Source organism: Amblyraja radiata, chromosome 17 (assembly GCF_010909765.2).
Source record: "Amblyraja radiata isolate CabotCenter1 chromosome 17, sAmbRad1.1.pri, whole genome shotgun sequence".
NCBI classification, from domain to species: Eukaryota; Metazoa; Chordata; class Chondrichthyes; order Rajiformes; family Rajidae; genus Amblyraja; species Amblyraja radiata.
The window spans coordinates 10,434,120-10,450,300 of record NC_045972.1 but is presented as its reverse complement, the minus strand read 5'-3'; the positions used below and the strand labels follow the sequence as shown (position 1 = coordinate 10,450,300).

General features: G+C 42.4%; 1 protein-coding gene across 3 annotated transcripts in view; it reads left to right on the top strand.

Annotated features, from left to right (window-relative positions):
• The window catches only part of pmfbp1 (polyamine modulated factor 1 binding protein 1), a 578,164-nt gene that overhangs the window by 475,424 nt on the left and 86,559 nt on the right, over window positions 1-16,181 (top strand). For all 3 annotated transcript variants that reach the window (XM_033035745.1, XM_033035744.1, XM_033035743.1), the window contains one exon: window positions 8,839-9,028. In XM_033035745.1, coding sequence (XP_032891636.1) covers window positions 8,839-9,028 — 190 coding nt within the window. The remainder of the gene's footprint in view (window positions 1-8,838; window positions 9,029-16,181) is intronic.

The following is a 16,181-nucleotide window of genomic DNA, read 5'->3' as shown; positions in this document are numbered from 1 at the left end:
TCTAATCTAATCTAATAAAGCTAAATCCAGACTGGCTCTTCCTGCACATTGGCTAAAGAAAGGTCAGCCATATAGAATTCAAAAAATGTTATGCCCCATACACCTTTTACATTTTATACATCCAGTGTACATTAAGTAATTGAAACCTCACCCTAGTGTACAGATCAGAAATTTGCTTACACATTTGCTCCTTTTCAATTCTCCTTAGACTGTTTTGGGGTCTAATTGAATTTCCAAGTTTTATCAACCAGTTAGCCAATGGTCCCACCAAAAAGGTTTTTATATACCTCCGGGCCTACAACATCATGAACAACAAATTAATGGATAAGAAACATGAGTACAAAAGGATTAATTATTGAGTTTCAGAAGCCAGATTCCTGAGTTTTAGCCCCCTACTCTGGAGTATCAGTAAACTCTAACTTTCATGTATTTTACTTTCATGCTTTCTCGAATTTATGGTCAACGCTGACTGTTACCGTCCACGAGTATCCCGTGGTACCGTGTACCCCGTAGCTCTCAAATATGGTCCCAAAAAGAAAAGTAGGTGCTTGAAAAGCAAAAAAATCCTCTTGTAATTCTAGATAACTGGCTACGAACCATCTATTTTAGTGTCATCTGCAAACTTACTAATCATGCCTTGGACATTCTCATCCAAATCGTTGATATAGATGACGGGCACAGCACCAATCCCTGAGGCACACCATGAGTCACAGATCTCCAGTCTGACAAAACTACTTTCCACCATCTCCTTCTGTTTCCTTCCATGAAGATAATTCTCCATCTAGTTAGCTAGCTGTGCCTGGATCACATGCCATCTAACCATCCAGATCGCCTTATCATGCAAAAGCTTATCAAAGACCTTGGGGAAATCCATATAGACTATATCAATCGCCCTATCCTCATCACCTCTACAAAATACTGAAAGCATATCAGTGAGAGACAATATCCCACGCATAAAACCATGCTTCCAATCCCTAATCAACCCCTGCATTTTCAAATACATGTATATCTTAAATCTCAAAATCCTCTCCTGTAGCTACCCTGTCATAAATTTAAATTTCTTTATTTATATAGCACATTTTTAGTCAACTTGCATTGACCCCAAAGTGCTTCACATAATTACATTCACACACACAGGCAAAGGTGGGTGAAGTGTCTTGCCCAAGGACACACACAGGCAAAGGTGGGTGAAGTGTCTTGCCCAAGGACACAACGACAGTATGCACTCCAAGCGGGATTCGAACCAGCTACCTTCCGGTTGCCAGCCGAACACTTAGCCCATTGTGCCATCTGTCGTCCATAGATGTTAGATGTCCATAGATGTTAGGCTTACTGGTCTATAGTTCTGAGGTTTTTCCTTGCAGCCCCTCTTAATTTTTTGACACACAGCTGCCTTTCAGTTTTCTTGTACCTCACCCATATCTACCAATGATTCATATATCTCAGCCATGGCTCTGCCAATTTCTTCTATAGCTTCCCATAGTGGCCTTGGATATATCTGATCAGGCTTGGTAACTTATTTGCACTTGTTTTTAGTATATCCAGCAAATACGGACGGTCCTTACGACATCACCATTAACTTTCCCAAGTTCCCAGTCTTCATGTCTTTCTCCATGGCAGAAAGAGTGGAAATATTCATTGAGAACCTCACCCATCTGCTGTGGCTCTGCACATACAGTGCCCTCCATAATTTTTGGGACAAATTATTTGCCTCCACAATTTGAGAATTGTAATAGAAAAGATCACATGTGGTTAAAGTGCACATTGTCATTACCAAGAATGGGTATTTATATACATGTTGGTTTCACCATATAGAAATTACAGCAATTGAGCATGCCTTTTATATGCTGAAGAGAAAACTGAAGGGGACTCCTCCCCCCACCGTTTCAGGGCACCATAATGTTTGGCACACAGCAATGTCATGTAAATGAAAGTAGTTATGTTTAGTATTTTGTTCCATATCCTTTGCATGCAATGACTGCTTGAAGTCTGCGATTCATGGACATCACCAGTTGCTTGGATGTCTTCTCTGGTGATGCTCTGCCAGGCCTGTATTGCAGCCATCTTTAGCTTATGCTTGTTTTGGGGGCTAGTCCCATTCAGTTTTCTCTTCAGCATATAAAATTGGATTCAGATCGAGTGATTGAATTGGTCACTCAAGAATTGACCATTTTTTAGCTTTGAAAAACTCCTTTGTTGCTTTAGCAGTATGTTTGCGATCATTGTCTTGCTGTGGAATGAACCGCTGGCCAATGAGTTTTGAGGCATTTATTTGAACTTGAGCAGATAGGATGTGTCTATAAACTTCAGAATTCATTACGCTACTACCATCAGTAGTTGTATCATCAATGAAGATAAGTGAGCCAGTACCTTCAGCAGCCATACATGCCCAGGCAATAACACCCCCACCACCGTGTTTCACAGATGAGGTGATATGCTTTGGATCTTGGGCAGTTCCTTCCCTTCTCCATACTTTGCTCTTGCCATCACTCTAATATAAGTTAATCTTTCCCTCATCTGCCCACAAGACCTCTTTCCAGAACTATGGTTGCTCTTTTAAGTACTTCTTGGCAAACTGTAACCTGGCCATCCTATTTTTGCAGCTAACCAGTGGTTTGCATCTTGCAGTGTAGCCTCTGTATTTCCGTTCATGAAGTCTTCTGCGGACAGTGGTCATTGACAAATCCACACCTGAAGAGTGTTTCTGATCTGTCGTTCAGGCGTCAGGCGTTTATTAAAGAGAAAATGTTTCTGTTATCAGCTGTGGAGGTCTTCCTTGGCCTGCCAGTCCCTTTGCGATTAGTAAGTTCACCAGTGCTCTCTTTCTTCTAAATGATGTTCCAAACAGTTGATTTTGGTAAGCCTAAGTTTTGACTGATGTCTCTAATAGTTTTATTCTTGTTTCTCAGTCTCATAATGGCTTATTTGACTTTCATTGGCACAACTTTGGTCCTCATGTTGATAAATAGCATTAAAAGTTTCCAAAGGTGGTGGAAAGACTGGAGGAAAGACTAGGTGCTGAGAGCTCTCATATACCTGCATTCAGGAGGCATTTAAACACACCTGAGCAATTACAAACACCTGTGAAGCCATGTGTCCCAAACATTATGGTGCCCTGAAATGGGGGGACAATGTATAAACACTGCTGTAATTTCTACATGGTGAAACCAAAATGTATAAAAATACCCTTTAATAAAATCTGGGTTTAATAAAATTCCCCCCTTAATATACAGGTGCACAACCTTTTATCCGAAGATCCAAATAACGAAAACCTCCGAATAGCGGACATTTTTTCGGTCCTTGAAGAAAGGTCCTTGAAAACGTTCACCGAGGGCGGCCCGCAGAGGTGACATCGGAACCTCCGGTCGGTCCTCGAAGAAAGGGGAACTAAATCCCCATTCATAAAAGAGAAGGTGAGGGTATATTGCGCGGGAGGGTTAATAATTGACAATATGCTGCTGCCTGCCCGCTGAGTTAAAAAGTTCCCACGGTAGACTCACGATACACGTCTTGCGTGGGAACTTTTTAACTCAGCGGGCAGGCAGCAGCAGATTGTCGCTCCCTTCAAATTCACCCCACCTACACCCCTCTGCTTCCCGGCCATGTGTGTGACCCCTTCCCTCCCCTCTCCAGCTCCCCGCCCATTGCACCGGCGCGGGGGCTTTGCACTGTCTTCACGTCGGCGATGCCAGTCACTGGAGACGTCAGGACCAACGGGACACCGACCCCCAGGCCCACTGCAAGCACGGAGATCCCAGAGACCCACAGCCAGCAGCAGCCCAGCCCCGTTCCAACTCCAGAGGAAAACTGCAAACTGGCCGGAGACATCAGGACCACCAGAAGCCGCTCCCCGATGGGCCGCTACGGCGACAAGTGGCAGTTCGCCCACAGCCCGAGCTGTGCCCGCTCATCGGGACACCAACCCCCAGGCCCACTGCAAGCACGGAGATCCCAGATCAGCAACTCCAGCCCAGCCCCGCTCCAACTCCAGAGGAACACGCTCCCCGCATGGTCAGAAGCTGATGGTGTGCAAGGTACGTCTTGTTCTTGGGGTCGCGCAGCTCGGGCTGTGGGCGAACTGCCACTTGTCGCCGTAGCGGCCCATCGGGGAGCGGATTCCTCTGGAGTTGGAGGGGGAGGGGGGTATTGTGCTGTTTGATCGCCCCCTACTATCCCAGGGACAGGGAGACAGGACGTTCACCGAGGGCGGCCCGCAGAGGTGACAGCGGAACCTCCGGTCGGTCCTTGAAGAAAGGGGAACTAAATCCCCTTCATAAAAGAGAAGGTGAGGGTATATTGCGCGGGAGAGTAGGAATCCCACGACAAAGTTGAGTGAGCGTTCACCGAGGGCGGCCCGCAGAGGTGACAGCGGAACCTCCGGTCGGTCCTGGAAGAAAGGGGAACTAAATCCCCTTCATAACATAGAAGTGGAGGGTATATTGCCCGGGAGGGTATATCGCCTACCTGGAAGAAACCGGACATTTTTTCCAGGATGTCGTCTGCACACCAAAGCTCACCAAAGCTCACGTTTGGCGCCAAACGCACGTCGCCTCTGCTGCACACGGATATAAGAGTGTGAAACTGTCGCCTTTGGCCGCCTAAGGGCATGTAGCCCCGCTAGGGTGACATGAGTGCGAGAGGTGATTCAATGCTGCGGGCACATTTACAAATTCAGGAATTCATTCAACACACTGCATTTCATACAGACATTTATTCTGCAAGAAAAAACGACATTGAAGACTCAAACTCGCGACCGAGGAACTGCCGGGATCAAGGTGCAAACTCGCGACCTTGCGGATATGAGCCGAGCACTCTACCACTGAGCCAGCCATTAAAATCTACGCTAAAAAATTTCCATTCCGAAGGCCGACAAATTCCGAATTACGAAAAGTGTCTGGTCCCAAGGCTTTCGGATAAAAGGTTGTGCACCTGTACAAGTTCAGAAGATCTACAAAATCTCATTCATCCATCATTTCCGGGTTTACTGAACTAAACTAACTCCTGATTAAGCAGCACGTAGAATTTGAAGTTATCATCCTTCTTTCACGTCTCCCCGTGGCCTCATCTCCTCTGAAAAACTCCGAATTTAGTGCAGTCCTGCAATTCTGGCTTCCCTGATTTTACGCGTCTACCAGTGGCAGGCAAACCTTCAGTTGTTGAAACTCAAAATGGAATGTCATCTCTCAGCCGTTCTGTCTTTCTGCATTACTTGCCTACCATAAGATGCACTTTAAAAGTTCTTTGACCAAGCTTATTCATAATCTGCTTAAATATTTATTTATTTGGTTCAATGTCAATATTTGTGAAGACCTTAAAGGGCCTGCTAGCGTGTGGGTAGCGCGGGACGGGCGCTTGGAGTGGTGTGGAGGAATGTGGAGTGGCGTGGGGGAGTGTGGACTTCGTCCTACACTAAATCTTCGCGCGCCACTGGCCTGTCGCGTAACTGACGGCCAAAGTGTGGCAGGCCCATTAGACACCTTACTCCAATTAGTGCTATATGATTGCAAGTTGTTGCGTCTAGAAGTAGAAGTAACATATTTGATCATAATTAGCTAATTGCGCTACAGCATTAAAATTGTTTTAGACTTCTCTGCTGCATGATTGAATCGTGACATTGAAACTGTGGACAAGACACCAAAGTGATTTTGAATGGAATTAAACAATGAACAACAGGAGAGATGTATCCCTGTCTGAAATATGATGGGGCCATTTCTACTCAGAGTTAATACTATTGAAAACCATAACTCAATTGCCTATCGACATTATAAATTTGTAATTGAATGCAATATGTTGTGTCTTTTATTCAACAAATATGATTAATTTTGTTAAATCTGGTAAAATATAAATGAACGCAATATTGAGAATTATTCAGTGCAGACAAATAGATCAAGTACCCGTTAACGATTTGAAACTAGTGTTATAGAAAATAGAAAATGGTGTTATTTATTTTCCAAAGTGCATTACTTAAATGGAAAATGGATTTCTAGTATTTGTAGCTAAAATGTAAAATATTTTTTGTATTATATTTCAATGTCCTTATAATAGACTGTCTAAACTAAAATTTATTTTGAGTGTCACCACTCCTTTTGGTTGCTGTTCAGTTGGCAGCGTATTGGAATTGTATACAGGCGACACGAGAGAAACACACACACCAAATGCACATGTCCTAAATATTTGTTCTTCCTTTATTTATTGCCACGTTTCATTCACTCATTCATGTTGATTCATATGACTATCCTTTGCTAACAATTACTAAAGTATACCTAAAATTTAGATAGTGTCTCCAATGCAAAAAAAAAGATTATTTTGATTACTCCTTGTGTATCGCAAAGCTATGTGTTTTTTTGTGACTGACCTGGAAAATCTTAATGATCTTGTTTTTAAACCTTATATATCAGTTATGTGTCATAGAGATACAGCCTCTCTTGGCCTTTTGTCTATCATCAGAATTGTCCTTTGCCGTATTAGAAATGTAGCATTGCCTGAGGCAATGAATTGATGAACCTTGTTATTTCTTACTATCTGGCTCTACTAACAAGGATGTTATTTTGGAGCTTATTAAAACTATCCATGGAGAGAGGTTAATCCTTTTCAGACATTGGGGAAGTAAGAAGAAAAGATATTAGCGCTCATTTCCTTTTAACTTATGTTAATTTTGCTAATTTGCTTATGCCACTAAAACACATAGTTATTTTTTAAATGCATACGAGAACTGATGTATGCAAAGACTGATTTTAAAGGTAGATGATATTGCCAAGAAAAATTAGTATCTTAGAAAAGATTTTGCATATTTCTGTCCTATTAGGCATTTTGCTCTCCTAATGATTTTTTCCTTGTGGACCACATTTCCCTCGCTGAACAAAGGCTCAGTTTTACCATTCCACCCCCAGAATGAAGAGTGGAAATGAAGTAAATGGGGAATATTTTTCAGATTCTACGAATGTTTCGATTAAATTTTTTGATGCACTCGACACAGATTTATGGGTCTGACAAGTTCAGAAACTGCTTGTTGTAATCCCTCCTTAGAGAGGAAAGAAGATGGAGGAAAACCTCATTATTACAGTAAAACAGCAGCATCTGCCACTTCCTATTGGTCATTTATTATGTTCACTTGCATGGACATTACTTAGGGCTTCTTGATGATTTTTATAAAAGTGACAATAACAATGACAAAGATATCTGAATTCTGCTGACCCACACAGAATTTAATACTTCTAGTTGGACTAACGTTGTAAATTGTAGTGCTGACTGTTTTTCTCTTGTGAATATAGAACCAAAGTAGTTTATCTTAATAAAAAAGATGCACCCAATATAGCTTTTTTTTCAAATGCATGTTTAAATTATATTTTAATTGCTTCTTTTTGAAGGTATGTTAAACTTTAATTTGTTATCTAAAATATGTCCAAACCACAAAATTAGGTCAAAATTTATTATGCAAAAATATAAGACTGAATAGTTAACCATCCGAGAAATAGTATTCCAGTCTATGCATCTTTTTCTAGTGTTTATTTGTCCATTTTCCCAACCTTGCAACATTTTTCATTACAGAAATTTTATTTTGTTGTCCGGTTTTATTTATTCAACAATTCCAGCAGGTTGTTACATAATTATTAGACTCACTTTGTAGCGAAATCATTTGCATTTGTATTGCATCTTATGTCATTAGTATGTCATAAAGTAGTTTACAATAAATGTAAGACTTTTTAAGTACAATTGCAGTTATTATGTAGGCAAACATAGTAACTAGATTGAATTATAGCAAAATTCCACTATTAGCAAACATGATAGATATTAAAATAATGATAAAATAAACTTTAATGAATAGAGCTCAACATAATGTGTTGATGTTATTCAACGATATACTCGATTGTCTCTGTGTATAGGAAGGGACTGCAGATGCTGGTTTAAACCAAAGATGGACACAAAATACTGGAGTAACTCAGCAGGACAGGCAGCATCTCTGGAGAGAGACCCGAAACGTCACCCATACCTTTTCTCCAGAGATGCTGCCTGTCCCGCTGAGTTACTCCCCAGCAATTTGCAATTGTCTCTATCACAGCTGAGCTAGTATTATTTGTGAATAATTTAAAATCTTACCTATGTACAATGGCCAATATTTTGTAATGAGCTGTCATAAAATGGCACTTACCATACATATTCCAGACAGCCACTCACAAAGCCTTTACAGATTTCAAAGTGCAGTTTTACCTCAATGTGGCACCTGATTCAGCGCAGCACCCAAAACAGTCTTTGGTATCAATGGCCTGTGTCATAATTAGAGGGCCCATCAATTGACCAAGGTTCATGAATGCACCAAGCATAATCCTTTTATACAGAATGAATGACTGGTTCCCCAAGTTCTTCACTAATTTGAATATTGAGTTTAGCCGTGTAAACTGCACATTGCACCCTGTTAAGAAGTGGGATATCTTGTCCAGAAACTTAAAATCTGGCCCGTTATGTTAAAATGAGTCGAGTTTTGACAAATATATCACTTGTCTCTTTCTCAGTTACACGCATTATTCATTCAACAGATTACAATTAGGGCTCAAACTAGCAATGTACTGTGATTACAATTGTGCCAGTGTATGTGATGTATATTTAAAATCCAATTTATGACCAACAAACAATGACCTCTATCCTGCATATTTTAATATTTTCTTATCAATAATTCCGTCCATACTTAAAATAATAGAGATGGTTTGATAATGAAATAATAACAAATGAGGGCTAAAGGGCTTCACATATTTTTACAGTGATGAGACTGTTGTATCATCAATGTATCTATAAAGGATTATTGTTGAATCATTTCATGGTTGTTACTATTATTCTTCACAGCACAAGAGCTGACACACCAAAAGGAGAAAGATTTATTGGTGGAGAACAGCCTTCAAACCACCCATGATCAACTCAGAGATCGTATCGCAGAAACAGTACGACATGAACAAGCAAACCGGAAACTACAGTCAGAACTCAAAGCACTGAAAGAGCAGGCAATTAACAACAAAAAAGAGAGGGAAGATTACAGGTGAAATCAGAAATTGATGTGCTCGTGGTTTTTGGTTTTTGGGGGGGGGGTGACTGGCAACCACCAAGGTGCAGAGTTAAGTTGTGTAACAGCCGCAGGGAAGAAGCTGTTCCTGAACCTGCTGGTCCGGCAACGGAAAGACCTGTAGTTCCTCCTGGATGGGAGGAGGGTAAACAGTCTGTGGCTGGGGTGAGAGCAGTCCTTGACGATGCTGCGCGCCCTTCGCAGACATCGCTTGCTCTAGACAGACTCAATGGAGGGGAGTGAGGAACCGGTGATGTGTTGGGCAGTTTTCACCACCCTCTGCAGTGCTTTCCGGTCAGAAGAGAGTTAGATAGAGCTCTTCGGGCTAGTGGAATCAAGGGATATGGGGAGAAGGCAGGAATGGGGTACTGATTGTGGATGATCAGCCATGATCACATTGAATGGCTTGAAGGGCCGAATGGCCTACTCCTGCACCTATTTTCTATGTATCTATGTAAAATGCTGGAATAACTCAACGGAACAGGCAGCATCTCTGGAGAGAAGGAATGGGTGACGTTTCGGGTCGAGACCCTTTTTCAAACTGATGTCAAGGATGAGTGGGTCAGAGATAGATTGCAGTCGGAGACAGTAAGACTGGTGGGAGAACTGGGTATGGGAGGGATGGAGAGAGAGGGAAAGCAAGAGCTATTTTAAGTTAGAGAAGTCAATACCGCTGGGGTGTAAGCTACCCAAGCGAAATATGAGGTGCTGTTCCTCAAATTTGCGCTGGGCCTCACTCTGACAATGGAGGAGGCCCAGGACAGAAAGGTCAGATTGGGAATGGAAGGGGAATGGCGTGAATTCACAGCTTTATCCTGCGCTACTTAATCCAAGGGCGAGCGAACGAGCGGACAGATGGACGAAAGCAACGATCATACGGGTGGAATAGATGACATTTTGGGTCGAGACTTCTTCAGACTGTCAAGGAAAAGAGGAACAAGAGATATAGACGGTACTAAGGTCAAATGAATGGAAGATATGCCTATATCTCCTGTTTCCCTTTCCCCTGACTGTCTGATGAAGGGTCTCGACCTGAAATGTCATCTATTCCACTATGATCATTGCTTTCATCTGTCTGAGAGAGAGATGCAAGAAAGCAGCTATGGCATATAATACACAATAAACTATATTATAAATACACAATAAACAAGTTATGCATTCTTGTACTCTTACATGGGTATGGCCGCACATAAAAAATCCCCCCCTCCTTCCCAACCTCAGCCTCACGGACCTTAGAGTACCCCTAGTTCCTAAAACCCATTTCCATCACTGCTTATGTTTCAATAAGATACCCTCTCATCCTTCTAAACACCAGAGTATACAAGCCCAGCTGCTCTATTCTCCCAGCATAAGACACTCCCGCCATCCCGGGAATTAACCTTGTAAACCTACGCTGCACTCCCTCAATAGCAAGAATGTCCTTCCTCAAATTAGGGAACCAAAACTGCACACAATACTCCAGGTGTGGTCTCACTAGGGCCCTGCACAACTGCAGAAGGATCTCTTTGCTCCTATACTCAACTCCTCTTGTTATGAAGGCCAACATGCCATTCGCTTTCTTCACTGCCTGCTGTACCTGCATTCTTACTTTCATTGACTGCTGAACAAGGACCCCCAGATCCCATTGCACTTCCCCTTTTCCCTTGACACCATTTAGATAATAATCTGTCCTCCTGTTTTTGTTACCAAAGTTGATAACCTCACATTTATCCACATTAAAATGCATCTGCCCACTCACCCAACCTGTCTAAGTCACCCTGCATTCTCATAACAATCTTTACCAAAGCCAATTAATCTATAAACCTGTATGTCTTTGGGATGTGAGAGGAAAGAAGAGCACCCGGGGAAAACCCATGCGTACACGGGGAGATTGTACAAACTCCCTACAGCACCCGTTGTCAGGATCAAACCTGGGTCTCTGGCGCTGTAAGGCTGCAACTCTACTGTTGCACCACCCTGCTACCCCAAATCTGTCTGTCTTTTATTCTGTGTAAGAACTGGTCATTTCTGCCTGGTGTAGGAATTTCTGGAAATGTTATGAAAATTAAGCAAATATGTAATATTTTTAACCCGAGCCTTACACGCTGAAAAAGCATGATGGGAAATGAGGCCAACATAGTGAAGGTAATTTAAAGGACATGTTAGGAGAGGCAGTAGTCAGGGTCGGGAAGATTTAGATTGCAAGGTGTAGCTAGCTAGTTATAAAACTGAATAAGAGGTAAGACTTTATGACACCCATTTACACAACAAATAGGAGCTTTTTTTAAACTCAGGAAGAAATGTCCCCCCTGTGAATTAGCTCGAGGTAATTCCAGCACAGATCAAATAGGGATTAAAGATTACAAAAAGTAGGTTACTTGTGAATTATTCCAAAAATGTAAAATCCACATGTAACCATTGTCACACAAATAGAATGAAATGTGAGTGACAATGAGCCTGACAAGAGTTTTACAAGACCCAAGAGCCTTACAAGAGTTTTAAGTCAGTGAAGCACCTGGGCCCGCTCAAAGTGCTTCCTAGCATATACTGTGTGCTCTCTGGATCAGAGCCATAATTAAGCAGGCAACCAGGCCCATGTTATAGCCAGATTCTGAATGCAGGTCAAACACACAAATCCTTGCAACACTGCCTATCATCTTTCCCCCCCCCCTACAATCAGTCTGAAAAAAGGTCTCGACCCAAAGCGTCACCTATCCATGTTCTCCAGAGATGCTGCCTGACCAGCTGAGTTAGTCCAGCATTTTGTATCCTTTTTGACTCGATTTGTCTTTTACAGCCGTGCAATGTATAATGCTGACAATGTGCACCTGCTGCCACAGTAACACGTTTAGTCTCACTTTTTAAGAGCTACTCCCTTTGTTCCTCACTCCCCACATTCACCTATTCTGCTACAGAAAACAAACTTGTTTTTTCTCTTTCTCAATAAAAGGTTCTAGACCTGAAACATTAACTGTATCTCTTTCCACTGAGCTATTTCCAGCATTTTCTTTTTATTAGATTTCCAGGACCTTAAGGATTTTTTAATTGTTTTTCGTTTTCTTAAATGACCTGGAACAATATTCCTGATGTATTAAGAGAGATTGGAACAACTGGTTGATATTTGCTGGAGCTTAGTAGAAGGAGAGCGGGGAGAGCGCGGGGAGCGGGGAGGGAGTGGAGAGAGGGGAGTGGGGAGAGCGCGGGGAGAGCGGCGGAGAGGGCAGAGGGACACGGAGGCATGGAGGCAGAGAGGCAAATAAAATAACGTGGAATAATAAAATAACGTGACTTTACCTGAGCCCGTGCTCGCGGTCATTCTCCCTTGAATTTTATTCAAAGGAACGCGGTGTTAAAACCCAATTACATTTTATGAGGAATGTGGATCGATGTACCTCCCCCCCCCCCCCCCCCCCCCCCCATTTCCATCACTGCATATAAGATTATTAAGGGTTTGGACACGCTTGAGGCAGGAAACATGTTCCCGATGTTGGGGGAGTCCAGAACCAGGGGCCACTGTTTAAGAATAAGGGGTAAGCCATTTAGAACGGAGATGAGGAAACACTTTTTCACACAGAGAGTTGTGTCTGTGGAATTCTCTGCCTCAGAGGACGGTGGAGGCAGGTTCTCTGGATACTTTCAAGAGAGAGCTAGATAGGGCTCTTAAAGATAGCGGAGTCAGGGGATATGGGGAGAAGGCAGGAATGATCAGCCATGATCACATTGAATGGCGGTGCTGGCTCGAAGGACCGAATGACCTACTCCTGCACCTATTGTCTATTGTAAATTGTCACTGGTGTGTAGGATAGTACGAGTGTACGGGGATTGCTGGTCGGTGCGGACTTGGTGGGCCGAAGAGCCTGGTTCTGCGTTATATCTATAAACTAAATGAAGAAAGAAAGAGGTGAGCTACCTAAAGTTGGTTAATTTGAAATAGAGTCCAGCCTATTGTCTGATGTCTAGACAGAATATGAGGTGTTGTTCCTGGAACTTATGTTGCAACTTGTATCAGCAGCACAGGAAGCCACAGAAGATAGGTCAGAGTGGGAGTAGGAAATGAATTAAAGTAGCTGGCAAACAGAAACTCATGCTCCCTCCTGCAGACTGAATATAGGTACTGTGCAAAGTGATTATCAATCTCCATTTGGTTTCTCCAATGTTGTATGCTAGATTGGAAAGACCATACGTAAATCACTGCTTATCCTGGAGAAGCTATATTGGTCTCTGAAGGGTGAGGTGGGAAGATGTTGCATTTTCCTGTGATCACATGGGTAAACTGCCATAACATGGGGTGAGTTTGGGGCCAGAGTCACAGAGTGATACAGTGTGGAAACAGGCTCTTCGGTTCAACTTGCCCAATCCAGCCAATATTTCCCAGCTACACGTCCCACCTGCCTGTATTTGATCCATATCCCTCCAAACCTCTCCTATCCATGTACTTGTCTAACTGTTTCTTTAACGTTGGGATAGTCCCAGCCTCAACTACCTCTCTGGCAGCTTGTTCCATACACCCACCACCCTTTGTGTGAAAAGGTTACCCCTCAGATTCCTATTAAATCTTTTCCCCCTCACCTTAAACCTATATCCTCTGGTCCTCGATTCACCTACTCTGAGCAAGAGGCTCTGTGCATCTACCCGATCTATTCCTCTCTTGACTTTATACACCTCTATAAGATCACCCCTCATTCTCCTGTGCTCCAATGAATAGAGTCCCAGCCTACTCAACTGCTCCCTGTAGCTCATGGAACGATGTTGTCAAGCTGGAAAGGGTACAGAGAAGCTTTACGAGGATGTTGGCAGGACTGGAGGGTCTGAGCTATCGGGAGTGGTTGATTGGGCTGAGAAGATTTACGAGCGGACAGAGGATTAGTGAAAGAAGCAAACTTTTCAAATGCTGGTAGCATGGGGGAATACGTGACTGGTGATAATCTTTTTGGAGCTGGTGGAACTTTTGAAGGAATCCTGTCATCCAAGGAATCAATACGATGAACCTACACTTCATTGCTTTCACAACAAGAATATACTTCCTCAGACAAGGAGACAAAACTGTACCCAATACACAACATATGGTCTCACCTTCTACAACTGCAATAAGGCATCACTGCTCCTATATTTAAATTATCTGGCTATGAAGGAGGACATCTCATTTGCTTTCTTAATACTCTGCTATTCCTGCATGCTTACTTTCATCAACTGGTGTAAATGTCTCATTGCACATCCCCTCTTTCCTGCTCTATCACCCTTTGGATAGCAAGCTGCTTTCCTGGTTTTCTCTATCAAGGTGAATAACCTTACATCTAACCACATAATAACATATCCACTTAACATTTTCCCAACTTGCTCAACCTATCCAAATCACATTGAGCCTCTCACATCCTCTTGTGCATGCTCCCACATAGCTTTGTGTTGCCCACAAACCATGTGATGTTACACGAGTTGCTGGGATTCCAGCACTGAACCTTGCAAAACCCCATTATTCACTGCCTGCCTTTAAAGAAGAGGATAATGGGCTTCTTTACTGCCACTCTTTATTTCCTGTCTGCTGGATGCCTGTCCATTAGCCTCAATTGTATGTGCATTAGTTGTGTGGGATCTTGTTCAAAGCCTCCAGGTTTTTATCTCATGGTTTCTTGTGTACAATATATGAGGATTTGCCCAGGTACAATATAGGTGATTCCTCACGTGGTCTAGATTTTATTTTTGATCTACGCATAATGTGGATTCCAGACATGGTGGCGATATTTTCCTGATTTCCTTCTCACAGCCTTGATGGGAAGTGACCAAAGTGGGCAATTTGGAAAGAAGATGAGATGTTTTTGGGTGAATACACATCTCGGATAATTGCTTTTTAGTTAACATTCTTGTTTGTTGAGGCCCTCTCCCCCTCCCCTTCCCCCTCCCCTCCCCCCTCTCCCTCTCCCTCACCCTCTCCCTCACCCTCCCCCTCTCCCTCTCCCAACACCACACGGACGAAGGAATGCATTTTTTTGGCACGATTCGTATCACATGGCTTTTTAGAGCTTACTAAGTTTTCAAAATATGAACATCTTGTGCAATATACCATATTAATTCAACTTGGGGGCACAAGAGTGTGGCGGGTGGGGTGAACTAAGGTAAGAACTAAGTGAATTCTACTCCTGATATAAACTTGATTTGTTTTAAATCTGTGTATTTTAACCACAGACCTAGCATTTCAGAAATCTCAAATGTAATCAATTACCTTTGTTGTTTATATTATGAAATGCAATAAAACCATTTTGGTTCAAGTACAATGTCACCTGCAGCTTTTAAGATTTGCTTTATAGCAATAATGCAAGAGCAAGTTGCTCTTCGAGCAGAATGTGAGTGATGGTAAATGAAGTGATTTTGCTGGCCATTTGACACACTGACTGAGAGGTCCAATCCATTTCAAGGAACCTGCTTACTTTGATGTCGAGATTATAAACATCGTGTTGGCACTGCCTATTGGCACTGTTAGCTGATATGTTCAACCCACCGACCTGTCAACTTCCCAGTGCCCCCGGTTTGGAAGTCTCTGAAAAAGAATGTGTTATTTTACTGCCAGATAGGAGTAGGCAATTTAATACTCAGTGAAGTATGAGAACTTCCATATTTTGCACTATGAATATCATTCAGGACAAGCCACTTATTCCACCTATTGCTTTAAATATTTTCTTTGTCTTTGATCTAGGTCGTCCATTTAATTAAGGGTAAATAGATATACTCTCAATGCCTTTAGTTAAAGTGTTTTAATAATTTGGAATATTTCAACCATAAAATTAATAGTGTTCACATCAGTGGATTATCAGTAAAGCAAGCTGACATCTCCGCTGGAATGTTTACCAATCATCACTTAAGAAAAAGGATGTCTGCACAGTCAGTGAACAGAGGTGTTAACGACATGAAATGCCAATAGGCATTAGCTGGGATTAGCAATTAAGTGATGGGAAGAAGAATAAACTGGGTATTTGTCAAACATGAAATAATTCCTTAAGTATCTTCTGCCACAAGCCTGGGAAATGTAATTGCTAGGGTATTGATCAGGATTTATATTGCCCTCGTGGCATGGATGGAAGAGAAAGCAACTGGAAGGCAGCAGTATTGATTATCCATTCCAGGAGTTAGTGGTTTGTGATGTCTGTTGTTGTTGGGA